The following is a 15,042-nucleotide window of genomic DNA, read 5'->3' on the forward strand; positions in this document are numbered from 1 at the left end:
GAAAAATCACAGCTGAGTTTCCTCATACTTCCGGCCACCTGACAGGGCGTCAGGCGTCTTTGGTGACAAGCTGGATCCTCGGGCACCTGGCCCAGCAGGACTGCAGGGTGTCGGCCGCTCCTGGGTGAGCACCTCCCGTACAGAGAAGCAAATCCCCTCCTCCCATGTCCCGCCGCCGCCCAGCTGAGAAAGAGGTGTGGTTGCAGAGGAGTGGAAAGCTGACTTCTTCCACTGTTTCTCTCCCAGCGTGTCACACTGCATTGCTGTGTGCTGCTTTTCACAGGCGGCACACACCTCTGGCACTGAGTGTGTCCGTGTGCCATTACTGGACGGCCACATCTGGCAAACATATTGACCTGTGTCTCTCAGCCTCAGGCCACAGCTTCACGCTCCAGCTCTCTTTAAGATGGAAGTTTAGAATTTCTTGTCTCTTTGGAATTCAGAAATCACAAAGTCTCCATTGCCAGGTGCCTGGGAGAGGGGAGCTAGTGTCCCAGGGAAATCAGAGTGACTCGGAGCCTCAGCGGGAGCACAGACCTCGGTCTCCCTCCTAAAACTCTCCTCCGGAAATGTTTCTCTTTGCTCATTTTGTCAGCTTTATGATCCTTTTTCCGATGCTGCCGTTAATCCAGATCTAATGAAGGAACAGTGTGGTGCAATAGCTTTCCACTGGGAAAGGGTCTTTCCAACAGGAGCTGAGCAAAGTCTCAGAGGGACCCTCTCAGTCCTGCTGACCTGCTGACCGTGAAGGTGACACATTTGCAGAACGTCCACAACAAACATCTGTGAGTGCTCTTGGGCTGTTGTAATGTCCTAGTGAACTGCTGAAATAGAAAAGTCAATCAGCAAAAAAAATCACCGCTTAAGCAGCTAAATTAGCATTTCATTATTTTTAATTGAGTGATCTAGCACCTCCCTATGAGCCACACTTTATGGAATTTCAATAAAGACCAACCAACCGTAACAAATCTGAACACTTTATTAAAGCAATCTTTCCAGTCTTCAGATGCTGACGTCTTGCAGCTAATTATATGCGTTACTCTCCCACACATTTTTGCAAATGGAGCCACTTTGGTGTACTGGAGATTAACAAAGTATTAATAATAGAGTTATCCTCCCTTACGATCCTTGCAGACATAGAGAAGTAACCATGTCCCCAAGCCTCCGGCCGCTGCTAACCACTCATCCTCGAAAGTGTCCTAGATGAAGTAACAGCAGGTACACGACAGTAGGAATAAAAGCTCCTCTCCTCTGATGTCCGGAGCTGCATGGTGGCCTTAGAGACTTTTAAACCGGAAGTCTCAGCTCTTCAGTCTACCTCAAGAGCAAAACAAATCTTTCCTTCACAAATGTTGCCCAGGTTACAAACAGTTCTGAGCAGAACCTTGGTCCCTTCATTCCTGTGCAGAACATCTAAATCAGTCATATTTAATACGAATGACTAATGTATGTTATAACCAGAAAGGCAATGGTAACTTAGTGACAAAAATACTTTTTAAATATTTATATTCCCAAACACTCCAAATGTTTTAAAAAGTTGTTTATCTTGTCATAATTCTTGTAGACTTCACTCCTTGTATTTTCTAAGTGTGTACATATCAGATACATGGGAGGATTTTCAAAGCCTGCATCCTAGTCATGCCTGACTCTTCCGTCCTGTGCCTTGCAAAGCCTTCCAATACCGGTTGTCCACGATGCAGCTTCAGACTCTGCGGACTCAGCCCTGGTTGTGTTGCATGACTCTGCAGCTGCCCAGTGCCGGTTATTCCCGCAGGGCTTGACTGACAGATACCAACGGAACCCGGATATCATGACAATGTTAGACCCAAAACAATATGTATTTATTTTTCACAAAAGGAACCTACTTTTTTCCAACAAAAAATTTCTGTTTTGTTCTCTTTGAATTGACTTTTATATTCTAATTCGCCTATATTTCCTTCCAAATCCAGAATAATTTATGCCTTGTAAATTGAGCCATTTTATTCCACATGTAGAATATTTTATACTTGAAAGTCCTTTATTTTTAATATGTTTTATATAGTTCTTTATTTTACCTATCCTCTACAGATATTTATGCTCATGGTATATATTTGGCATATTCATTTATATGTTCTTCACATTCATATAGTCTTACCATATATTTACATATTTGAATATGTATTTTATGTTGTATGTTACATTTTTATGTATGTTATCAATTTACATTTCCTATTTAGAAAATGTTCAGTGAGTACAAGGGTCTCTATTCATGGTTTTCTTCAAGATCGAGTTATTTTTTACACATTATTAGAACATAATTGACTTAATCAGCACGGATCTATGACAGACGTTGGTAATTATTATGCATAGAGACAAATATTTAATGGAATTAGTTTATTGATGAGATGGGTGGAGTTTCCATTAGTTCCTTCAGCAGTTGGCTGAACATCAGCTGTTGGCCGAGGGGCCATGCATCCTGGTTACCCGAGATCCTTCCTATTTAGGCCTTCTATCCCGGGAAACTATTAATAATTAACCGTGCTCCTGTCTCCTCAAAAGTATTCCACTGTGGTTAGGAATTATATGGTCATCCTACATACTATAGATCAGACAGTTCAGCAGCAACCCTGTGCTTATTTTTACCTTTGCAGATGGAAGGTGCCTAGAAACCTGCCCCTGTGACTCTGTCGCTGGGAAAAGTTCTGCCATAGGAATGCCATCTGGCCCTCAAAACTCCTTCTGAGATGTAGAAGAAAATGAACATATGACGAGCTATCATTAAAATGATTTTTATTCATGTATCAGCAAACAATTCAGTAACATTGTCCTCCAAATTTCTAAACAAAATATTGGAAAATACCTGATTCGCACGAGGCTTAGTTACCAATCTTTAGTCTTTTATTTCCTCAATTTCTAGAAAATGTTCCAAGACACATCAAGTGACTGTTAATTGTGCCTACACCCCTTCAACTTAGGGGCACCTTGCTTAACACAGTACACTCGGAACTAGGTGTGAAATCAGTGTTCAACACACCTTTACCTTATCATGCACTTCAAATACATTTTTGTCAGAATATATTTTGACCAATAGAACGAAACTGCAGACCAGCCTACTTATGGGAAACCTCACCATCTAGCCTACTGGCTGAATCCATTCTCATCACCAAATCAAACAGCCAAATACCATCGACTCTCTCTCTCAGGAGAGACTTAACTTTATTTTTAACTTATTTTATTTTTAATTCAAATTCATGTGTTAATGGTTCCTTTGACAACCATCTTCTGAAATCAGAAAACCAGTGACTTCCTCAGTTCCCGCAAGCTCGCCTGGACAATCACACAGGGCAGGAACAGGCACGACACCCTGGTGGCTTCATGGTGCTTTGATTAAAGGATGTTTTATGCCACAGGATTTCAAATGATCTCTTTGTTTGGAGTACCAGAAGTTTCTGTCCTCCAGAGAACTGCCCCTGGTACATTCTAGAAGGGTGGGAGACCCTCCTTCGGAAAACAGTAGGAGAAACTTTCCGGAAGGGGAGTGGGAAGGAACCCTGCAGGCAGCATGTGCCGCGCTCAGGAGAGGGTGCCTGTGGGAACCCAGCCTCTGGGACGAGCTCCCTGGAATCCAGCCATGACCTGGGCCTCCAGGAGGCATTTCGGGTCTTCTGGGGAGCTGTGCCCCTTGGGCCTCCGTAGAGACCCCACGTACTCTCCCTGAGAATGGTTCCTTATATCTGGGACTCTCTGCTTCTGTGTTCCTCTCCGCCATCTCAAACACATCCTTGCATTTGTCTCCGCAGAGACCACCCCAGATGGGGTGCCTCTAACACAGCCCTGGCACGATGGCTCCCTCCAGTCTACGAGGACGGCTTCAGTCAGCCCCGAGGCTGGAACCCCGGCTTCTTGCACAACGGGTTCCCACTGCCCCCGGTGGGTATTCGGGAGGCTGCTACCCTGGACGAAGATTGGGTCCTGTGATGCTGAGGGAGGGAAATAGCCTTTTACTGGGTTCTTGCTCCTGCTGGGTGCCACGTGCAACTCCTTCAAATCCTCCCAGCCTCCCTTTGGTGTAGCCCTGTTTCTGCCCTATGGCTTAGGAGCCAAGGCTCAGGGAGATTAAAATCTCTTAGTGAGTGGAACCCTGCAGATTTAAATTAAGTTTTCTCAACCCTAACATTTTTGTTCCTGAAAATCACTTCTGTGTTTTCAGATAAGTTCCTTTACCCATCATATGGGCTCGGTACATCCCAAGATGCCTTTGAGTTCAGCAATCCACTCGCTGACGTAAAGATGGTCACTTTTCTCCCAGAGGTGAATTTCTTTGCTGAACAGTCATAGCCTAGTAGAATCTACTGGTCTATTTGGTCAAAAAATGGGTCATTTTGCTTGTAATTTAACAACTACTCATTTCAATGAATCAGCCAGTCTGTTTGCTCTTGTGCCATGTTCAGTGACAAAATTATCTAGAAATACAGCAGTGGATGTTCTGTTTAGACCAAAAAGGCCAGGTGGTAGGACTCAGGTCTGACTCAGACCAGCCATGGACAGATATACCAGCACAGCGTTCCCCTACGAAAGCCAGCAACTTTACCTCGGCAATTTTCCCAGGCGGGCTTTTAATAAGAGGACCTGGTGTGCCCAGAAGCCATGAGCAGCCCTGGGTAGAGCTGGAGGCTGAGTCACTGAGGACGGCTCAGTGCTTCCAGCAGCAGGGACGAGGGGATTGGGCTCACGCTCTGCTCCCACTGGCTTCCTGCAAGTCACTTGCCTTCTTGGCCAGTGACAATCCCTAAAATGGGATAACACTGTCTTACCCACCTTGTGCTCAACAGTAGAGACCAGTTCAACCCCCGAGGCTTCTTAAACTCTCAGTATTATGAGCCTGTGATTCTGTAAACCCATATTTGCTCAGTATTATATCACTGTTGAGAAAAATCAGAGTTCAAGTGTCCTTAAATGTAAGTTGTGTTAGTTTTCTACTCAGCTGTGACAAATTACTCCAAATTTAGTGGCTGAAAACAACATAAATGTGATCTTCCAGTTTTGTAATCAGTGTCTGATGTCTCACTTGGCTCAAATCAAGGTGTCGCAGAGCTGGTTCTTTCTGGGAGTTCCAGTGGAGAACCCCTTTCCTGGCAATTCCAGTTCTGGAGGTGCCTGCATCCCCTGGCTCATGGCCCCTCCTTCAAAGCCAGCAATGTTGTATGTCTCTGTGCCTTTGTTTAGAGTCACAGCTCCACCTCCAGTCAGGAGAGGGCCTCCAACTTTAAGGACCCAGGTGATTGGACTGGACACTCGTGGAGACCCAGGACAACCTTCCCATCTCAAGGCCCTTAATGTAATCGCATCCGCAGGCTCCAAGGATTCACGAATGGATGTTGTGTGAGAGGCATTTTTCTGCCTCCACAGATGACCCACTGACCCTCAAAGATTCATGCCCCATCCACGTGCATAACATGCTCGCCCCATCCCAAGGTTCCCCCAAACCCCATCCCATGACAGCACCAACTCCAGGCCCAAAATCCAATCCAAATCTCGCCATCTAAATCATCCACGTCAGGTCGGGCAGGCTCAGGGTAAGATCCATCCAGGACAAAATTCCTCTCCATCGGGACCTAGCCTGTGAGACAGGGAAGCCTGTCGTCTGCTCTCCAGATGCCCTGGCAGAACGGTGTTAACAAAACAGCAACAGACATCTGGGTGGAGAAAGGAAAGGAAGGGGAGTCACTCCTCCCAACCCACGTGGAAATCCAGCCAGGCAACGTCCCTTAGGCTTCAAGGCCAAGGAGTAGTCGCCTGTGGCTGGAGGCTCTGCCCTCTGAGTCATGGACTCAAAATAGACGACTCTTCACTTAATGCTGACAACAACCCTGAAAGATCAACCTTTCTGTATTAACTTAAAGACGAGGAAGCGAGGGCTGAGGGAAGTTAACCAGGCCCTCCAGCCACCACAAACTTAAAGATGAGGAAGCCAGGGCTGAGGGAAGTTAACCAGGCCCTCCAGCCACCACAAACCGAAGCAAGGATTCGAGTCCAAGGGCTTCTGTCTTCAAAGCTCACGTTCCTCCCGCCCTAGCTCCAGGGCACAGATCTCCTAGGGGCACCTGGAGCTCTGTGAACAGGAACCACACCAGGAACTGCATGATCCCAAAGGGTCATCTTTCTTCTCCCATGGGGTCTCCTATGGCCTGACCAATGGTCTCTTCCTACCCAGGTCCGGGAGGTGACACGACATGTCATTCAAGTTTCAAATGAGGTTGTCACAGATGATGACCGCTATTCTGACCTCCTGATGGCATGGGGACAATACATCGACCATGACATCGCGTTCACACCGCAGAGCACCAGCAAAGCTGCCTTTGCGGGAGGGGCTGACTGCCAGGTGACTTGTGAGAACCAAAACCCGTGTTTTCCCATACAAGTAAGTTTTAGGAAACGTTTTTATGTTTATTATGAAACTAAGTGCTATTTAAAATGTCAAACAGAACAGTATAAAATAAAATGTGAACGTCTGTTTCTGTTGTCCTAGTCCCAGGGGTAACAGTTGTGAATATCCCATGCATCTCACCGGAAGTTATCTGGATACACATATATATAGCGTATAAGACAGCGTGTGGGCAGATGTGTATATGGCATCTATGATAGTGTGTGGTCACGTGTGTATAGCGTATAGGATTACGTGTGGGCACATGTATTAGCATATACGATCATGGGTGGGCATGTGTGTATATATCATATATGATAGCATGTAGGCACTTGAGTATATACGATCATGTGTGGGCACGTGTGTATATAGCATATAAGATAGTGTGTGGGCATGTGTGTATATAGCATATAAGAGTGTGTGGGCACGTGTGTATATGGCATATAAGATACTGTGTGGGCATGTGTGTATATGGCATATAAGATAGTGTGTGGGCATGGGTGTATATATCGTATAAGATACTGTGTGGGCACATGTGTATATAGGATGTAAGATAGTGTGTGGGCATGTGTGTATATGGCACACAAAATAGTGTGTGGGCATGTGTATATGGCACATAAGATAGTGTGTGGGCACATGTGTGTATGGCATATAAGACAGTTTGTGGACTTGTGTGTGTATGGCATATAAGATACTGTGTGGGCACATGTATTTATAGCATGTAAGTTAGTGTGTGGGCACGTGTGTAAATAGAGCATGTGATCCCATGTGTACCTGTGCTTTTTCTCATCCTCTGTGTCACATCATGTGCATCCTCAGTGCCTGGTAAGGACCACTTAGCAATAGTTCTTATACATGTCTGCATAGCATTAAGTGAACAGAAATGTTGATTGTTTGTGACTTCTCAATATTCCATCTGTGTGTGCATTATAATCTGTGTAACCACGTCCCTTATTAATGAGCATGAGTTGCTTTCTGCTTCGTTGCTGTTTTTATGCTGTCACAAATAATGAAGCAAAGAGCACACTTGGCCCTCAGTCTTTGTGCACATGTGTACACCTGATGGATCCAGGGGTAAGATTGCTAAGTCACGGTGGAGATGCCTGTGGAATTTTGATAAATATTGCAGAATTACTCTCCATTAATATTGCACAAATGTTCACTCTTGCCAGAAAAGAAAGAGACAATATAGGTAGGTTTTTAATTTTACTTCTCTCTAGAAGCCAGCCTTGAAGTTAACAAGGGACATTTTCTTTATTTTCTTTTTCTTTTTTTTTTTAAAGATAGGGTCTCATTCAATCACTCAGGCTGGAGTGCAGTGGTGCAATCTCAGCTCACTGCAACCTCTGCCTCCCAGGTTCAAGTAATTCTTCTGCCTTAGCCTCCTGGGTAGCTGGGACTACAGGTGCACGCCACCACACCTGGCTAATTTTTGTATTTTTAGTAGAGACGGGGTTTCACCATATTGGCCAGGCTGGTCTCGAACTCCTGACCTTGTGATCCACCTGCCTCGGCCTCCCAAAGTGCTGGGATTACAGGTGTGAGGCACCGTGCTCAGCCAACAGGGGGCATTTTCTACTTAAGAGCACAGATGGTTTTAGGCTCATGTCTCTCTAACATTCACTCAATAAAACTTCACTGGCAGTTATTCTGTGCCATGCTGTGCTGTGTGCTGGGCAGGCTGCAAAGGAAGACAGGCTGGTCCCTGGAAGGGGGCAAGACAGTTACATAAACCAGCAGTTATAAAATTCTGGGCATCTGCAGAGAAGGTCCCAATGGGCAAAATCAAGGTATCTAAACCAAATATCCCAAAAGGAATCATACTGGGGGGAAGGAGGAAAAGGAGCACCGTAAAGACTGTGTCAATCATAGAAACTGAATTTCAGCCAGGTCCAGCCTGTCCCCGGGAGGAGGTCACACTCTCTCACATGCGGGGCTCAGACCCTGGATGACGAGGGGGTCCCTCGCTCTTCTCTGCAGAGCCTCCTCACCAGCCACCCCTGAAGTGACCCCCGCTGCAGCACGTCCCTCTAACCTGGGGGTTCATTCTCTCTTTTTTTTTTTTTTTTTTGAGCTGGAGTCTTGCTCTGTTGCCGAGGCTGGAGTGCAGTGGCGCAATCTCAGCTCACTGCGACCTCCAGCTCCCAGATTTAAGCAATTCTCTTGCCTCAGCCTCCTGAGTAGCCGGGACTCCAGGCATGCGCCACCATGCCCAGCTAATTTTTCTATTTTTAGTAGAGACAGAGTTTCACCATGTTGCCCAGGCTGGTCTTAAACTCCTGACCTCAACTGATCCACCTGCCTCGGCCTCCCAAAGTGTTGGGATCACAGGTGTGAGGCACCGCGCCTGGCCCTAGTGTTCATTCTTCATACCCAGGACCCCAAAGTTCTCATCTGTTAACACTGGAGCTATCAGATCTTGCAGAAGTACCTGTATCTTCAGCAATGAACAGTGTGCCAAGCAGAGGCCCTCGTTCCCAGCTAAGTGGCTCCAAGCAGAATCTCTGCAAAAACGACTGAGTTGTGCAGCCTGGAGAAGCGGTGGAGAGGGGCACCTGTTATCTGTCAGGTCTTGGGTTCCAGGCTTGCCTTGTAACTTATCAGCTGCTTGTATATAGGTTTGTTGTCTGTAAAAACAGTCTATTTCCCACCTAATAGTGTAGCAATTAAAATGAAATGAGATCGAATTTGCAAACCCAGGCTCGGAGAAGGAATTCGATGCATGTGCATTATAATTGCTATGTTGCTGGAAGCCTAGCCGGAGGGATGTGAGGTGATTAGGGAAACTCAGCAAGTAGGGAGCACGCTGTGTGGGGAGCTGCACTGAGAGAACCACTCTGTGTGGGGGTTCCACCTTTGGGGCTCCCCTGGAGTTAAGCTGGTTTGGGCAAGAGCTGGTCAAAAGCAGCCTGGAAGAAGGAGGGGTTGTTCGTGCAAGTCTGCGGCTGCCATTGGGGTAATCTGTGTTTGCCCGTCCAGACAAGTGGGACAGTTGGGGGCCATCACCTGGGTGGGAAGGACACGGGTGGCACTGAGGCCAGACAAGGACCCCGGGAAAAGCCCAGCCCTTCAGGGCCACGCACACTGTGGGGGAGGTCGGGGGCCTCCGGCCAAGGCGTCCTCCCAGGCATGTTCCGCTGATATCAGGGCCACATGACGGTTGGGGTGAGCCCCACACACCTGCCACAGGGGCTCCTTCCTCCATCCGCAATAATCAAAGTTACATGGATGGCTGTGTTCATATAGAGATATAATAATGTAGGTTAAAACTTTTTCTTTGGCCTAAATGTTTCTTATTTTCTTCTGATTTTAAAATAAATTAAACATTTTGTGAGCACACTTACTCCTGTAGCCGTAGGCACTGTGGCTGTGGTGCCTCCTGGATAAGTTGGCCCTGGGGAAACTGGACTTCCACCCGCTTTAGGAGAGAAACTGGCCTGTTGTCCTAGGAAAAGTCTCCTCAGAAGAACCTGAATGGGAGTGAAAAGCAAAAGTGAGTTGGGCCCCAGGGCCCCCCGCACGACCAGGCATAAACATACCCACAGGCACATGTGACCACCCATACACCTGTGTGTTCACCCTTGTGCATACACACATGCACACCCACCCACACCCACCCACACCCATGCACACAGGTGCACACAGGCACCTGCACACACCTCACATGCACACAGCTGCTCCAGGCTCCTTCTGCTGCCATGGGGTTCTAAGAGGACCCTGTGTAACTCAGAAGTGTGTTGGACAAGGGCAGGGGAGGCCATGGAGAGGAGCAGGATGCTGTAATGTCCATGGAGACCCCCGCAGAGGTTCTGGGGGGTTCGGGCACTGGCTCCTTGGGGGCTTCCTACTGGATCTCAGGGAAAGGTGGGTGTTCTCATCAGCCATGTCACTCTCCAATCTCCTCCTTTCTTTTTAGGGCTCAGTTATAGTGAGCCTGGTCACACCAGGTACCATCTCTCTGCCCTATTTCAACTTTCTGTTCTGGCTGTTCTGGGCCAGCCTATCTTCCATGGTGTAGGACTGGTGTTGACGGTACTTTCCTTCCACACGGAGCACATGCCTGTGGGGCCCTGAAGGCAGAGAGGCTGGGCCAGGTGCTGTGGGCAGCAGGGAGGGAGGGGCTGGACCATCTCAGGCGGGAGCCTGCAGGGCTTGTTCCAAGGAGCTAAGGAGCTGAGACGCCAGACCTCAGGGCTGTGCGCTAAGGGCTCTGGACACAAACTCAGTGCACGGACAAGGTACGGAATCACAAGGAATTGTAATCTTCATTCTATAAAGAGCTCTTATAAAGCAATGAGAAAAAATAAACACCCAGTGGAATAAACACCTGATGTGAATAGAAAAATTACAAGAAAACCCAAATATGTGTGTGTAAACACACACACACACACACACACAGATATAAATGAAAGATAAATTAACAGCAAGATGCTGCTTTTAAACATACAAACTGGAAAGAAATTACGAAATTTTAATTTAGTGTCGTTGAGGGTATTGAGAAATGATTTGCATCCATACATTGCTGTGCAAATGTAAACTGGTGAATGCATTTGGGACACGATGTGACATAAAATATGAAATGAAATCAAGCCCATTCACACCACCACAAGAATCTTTCCCAGGGACAATGTCAAAACTGCCCATAAAAGTGGGTGAATATATTTGTCACAATTTTTGTATCACCAAAATACTGGAAAACTTCAAACACTGATCACAGGCTAGGAGCATGAGAAACACAATCAACTTTAAACTATCATGTTATACAGTGATACTATGGAAATGGTGAAATGTTTCCCGGGTTAGTAAAATTTTAGATGATATTCTTCTTGTCACTTTTCTTATTTCAAAATGTTCGTTATTGAGCATATATTATCTTTGTACTTAGAGAAAAATAACAATTAAACTATTTGTAAAAAATTTTAAAATAAAAGGCAAGACCACATCTGGCAGAGAGGACACCTGTGTGCCTGTGGGTGAGAATGTGGGAGAGGCCCCAGGGTGGGTCTCCAAGGCACTTTCCAGGGCTCTTGGTCTCCGGCACGAGCCTCCTGGCTTGTAGTTGTCAATTATCCAGATCCTGTCCATCCCCAGGGCAGCCTTCAGTAGTTGAGTGATTGAGCTAACAGTCACTCCAGTGAGATGAAAAATATATGGTATACTCTAGGAGTAGCTCCGTAAACCCAGTAGATGACACATCATAAATCAGTGCTTTTAAATGTTTGACGTCCTTTACACTGAAACCATCCAGTTTGGTCTCTGGGTATTTACGGTGGAGTGTGAGGGTAAAAGTTCTTAGTGAGTTCGGAGCAAGTTGGGACTTCAGAATCCTGAAGCAAAACAGAAATGATCCACACAATTTATCATATCTATGTTTATTCAATTTTCCTTGGAGAAACATGTTTCCAGCAACTGCATGAGACTATAAATTAAAGTGTTTCGAGTCCCTGACTACTGCCTCACTCAGCCCAGGAGCGTCTAGGGAGCTGTGAGAGCTTCGCAGCATCCTCTATTTTAGGACCAGGCTTTTCTTCATGCCCTCGCTCCTTCTGGTCTCAGCTAAGTGGGGATACAGCCAGCCCGATGATGTTCCACTGGGTGCTGCAAACCCCCCATCCACTGCAGAAAATATGTAGCTATGAATGTATCAAAAACCTAAAACCTACCCAAGCCTTCTCATGCACACCAATGTATATCTCTAGGTACATAATACAAAGTAGAGTTAGTGGATTATGAATTGTGTTCAGGTTGGAATTTTGTTATTTCCATAAGTTATTGGGAACAGGTGGTGTTTGGTGACATGAGTAAGTTCTTCAGTGGTGATTTGTGAGATTTTGGTGCACCTGTCACCTAAGCAGTATACACTGAACACAATTTGTAGCCTTTTATCCCTCACTCCCTTCCCACCATTTCCCCCTGAGTCCCCAAAGTCTACTGTGTCATTCTTATGCCTTTACATCCTCATAGCTGAGGTCCCACTTATGAGTGAGAACATAAAATGTTTGGTTTTCAATTCTTGAGTTACTTCACTTAGAATAATGGTCTCCAATATCAACCAGGTTGCTGCAAATGCCGTTAATTCATTCCTTTATATGGCGGAGTAGTATTCCATCTTATATATATAATCGTGTGTGTGTGTGTGTGTGTGTGTGTGTGTATTTCACAGTTTCTTTATCCACTCGTTGATTGATGGGCATTTGTGCTGCTTCCACAGTTTGGCAATTATGAATTGTGCAGCTATAAACGTGCATGTGCCAGTATTTTTTTCGTATATGACTTCTTTTCCTCTGGGTAGATACCCAGTAATGGGATCACTGGATCAAACAGTAGTTCTACTTTTAGCCCTTTAAGGAATCTCCATGGTGTTTTCAACAGTGGTTGTACTAATTTACATTCCCACCAGCAGGGTAGAAGTGTTGCTCCCTTTTCACCACATCCACACCAACATCTATTATTTGTTGATTTTTTTTTTTGTGGCCATCCTTGCCAGAGTAAGGTGCTATTGCATTGCGTTTTGATTTGCATTTCCTGATGATTAGTGATGTTGAGCATTTTTTCATACGTTTGTTGGCCATTTGTGTATCTTCTTTTGAGAATTCTCTATTCATGCCCTTAGCCCATTTTTTGATGCGATTGTTTGGTTTTCCTTATTGATTTGTTTGAGTTCGTTGTAGATTCTGGATATTAATCCTTTGCCAGATGTATGGATTGTGAAGATTTTCTCTCACTCTGTGAGGTGTCTGTTTACTCTGCTGACTGTTCCTTTTGCTGTGCACAAGCTCTTTAGTTAAGTCCCAACTATTTATCTTTGTTTTTATTGAATTTGCTTTTGGGTTCTTGGTCATTAAATCCTTGCCTGAGCCAATGTCTAGAAGAGTTTTTCCAATGTTATCTTCTAGAGTTTTTATAGTTTCGGGTCTTAGACTTAAGTCCTTGATCCATCTTGAGTTGTTTCTGTATAAGGTGAGATATGAGGATCTAGTTTCATTCTCCTACACATGACTTGCCAGTTATCGCAGCATCATTTGTTGAATAGGAGGTCCTTTGCCCACTTTTTGTTTTTGTTTGCATTGTTGAAGATCAATTGGCTGTAAGTATTTGGGTTTATTTCTGGGTTCTCTATTCTCCTCCATTGGTCTATGTACTTATTTTTATACCCATATATGCTGTTTTGGTGACTATGACCTTACAGTATAGTTTGAAATCAAGTAATGTGATGCCTCCAGATTTGTTCTTTCTGCTTGATCTTGCTTTGGCTATGCAGGCTCTTTTTGTGTTCCATATGAATTTTAGGATTTTTTTTCTAATTTGGTGAAGAATGATGGTGGTATTTTGATGGGAATTGTGTCAAATTAATAGATTGCTTTTGGCAGTATGGTTGTTTTTACAATTTTGACTCTACCCATCCGTGAGTATGGGATGTGTCCGATTTGTTTTTGTTGTCTGTAGTTTTTTTCAGCAGTGTTTTATTTTGTAGTTTTCCTTGTAGAGGTCTTTCACCTCCTTGGTTATGTATATTTCTAAGTATTTCTTTTCTTTTCTTTCCTTTTTTTCTTTCTTTCTTTCTTTTTCTTTGCAGCTATTGTAGAAGGGGTTGAGTTCTTGATTTGATTCCCAGCATGATCGCTGTTGGTGTATAGAAGAGCTACTGATTTGTGTACATTAATCTTGTATCTGGAAACTGCTGAATTCTTTTATCAGTTCTAGGAACTTTCTGGTAGAGTCCTTAGAGTTTTCAAGGTAAACGATAATATCTTCAGCAAACAGTGACAGACTGACTTCCTCTTCGCTGATTTGGATGCCCTTTATTTCTTTTGTCTAATTGCTCTGGCTAGGACTTCCAGTACTATGTTGAAGAGGAGTGGTGAGGGTGGGCATCCTTGTCTTGTTCCACTTCTCAGAGGGAATGCTTTAAACTTTTCCCCATTCAGAATTATGTTGGCTGTGAGTTTGTCATAGATGGCTTTTATTACATTGAAGTATTTCCCTTGTATGCCTATTTTGCTGAGTTTTCATCATAAAGGGATGCTGGATCTTGTCGAATACTTTTTATGCATCTATTGAGACGATCATGTGATTTCTGCTTTTCATTCTGTTTACATGATGTATCACATTTATTGACTTGTGTATGTTAAGCCATCCCCGCATCCCTGGTATGAAACCCACCTGATCATGGTGGATTATCTTTTGGATATGCATTGGACTTGGTTAGCTAGTATTTTGTTAAGGATTTTAGCATCTATGTTCATCAGGGATATTGGTCTGTAGTTTTCTTTTTCAGTTATGTCCTTTTCTGGTTTTACTATTAGGGTGACACTGGCATCATGGAATGATTTAGGAAGGGTTGCCTGTTTCTCTGTCTTGTGGAGTAGTGTCAATAGGATTGGTAACAATTCTTCTTTGAATGTCTGGCAGAATTCTGCTGTGAATTTGTCTGTCCTGGACTTTTTTTGTTGGTAATTTTTGTGTTACCATTTCAATCTTACTGCTTGTTATTGTTCAGGGTATCTAATTCTTCCTGATTTAAGCTAGGGGGGTTATATCTTTCCAGAAATTTATCCATCGCCTCTAGGTTTCCTAGTTGATGTGCATAAAGGTGTTCATAGTAGGCATGAATGATCTTTTGTATTTAAGTGGTGTCA

The 15,042-nt window shown here is 44.7% G+C and overlaps 1 protein-coding gene across 2 annotated transcripts in view; it reads left to right on the top strand.

The window, feature by feature from the left end:
* The window catches only part of TPO (thyroid peroxidase), a 96,762-nt gene that overhangs the window by 29,949 nt on the left and 51,771 nt on the right, over positions 1-15,042 (top strand). For both annotated transcript variants that reach the window (XM_023192645.1, XM_023192647.1), the window contains exons 5-6: positions 3,780-3,909; positions 6,194-6,400. In XM_023192645.1, coding sequence (XP_023048413.1) covers positions 3,780-3,909; positions 6,194-6,400 — 337 coding nt within the window. The remainder of the gene's footprint in view (positions 1-3,779; positions 3,910-6,193; positions 6,401-15,042) is intronic.

This window comes from Piliocolobus tephrosceles, chromosome 15 (genome assembly GCF_002776525.5).
Source record: "Piliocolobus tephrosceles isolate RC106 chromosome 15, ASM277652v3, whole genome shotgun sequence".
In the NCBI taxonomy this organism is placed as follows: Eukaryota; Metazoa; Chordata; class Mammalia; order Primates; family Cercopithecidae; genus Piliocolobus; species Piliocolobus tephrosceles.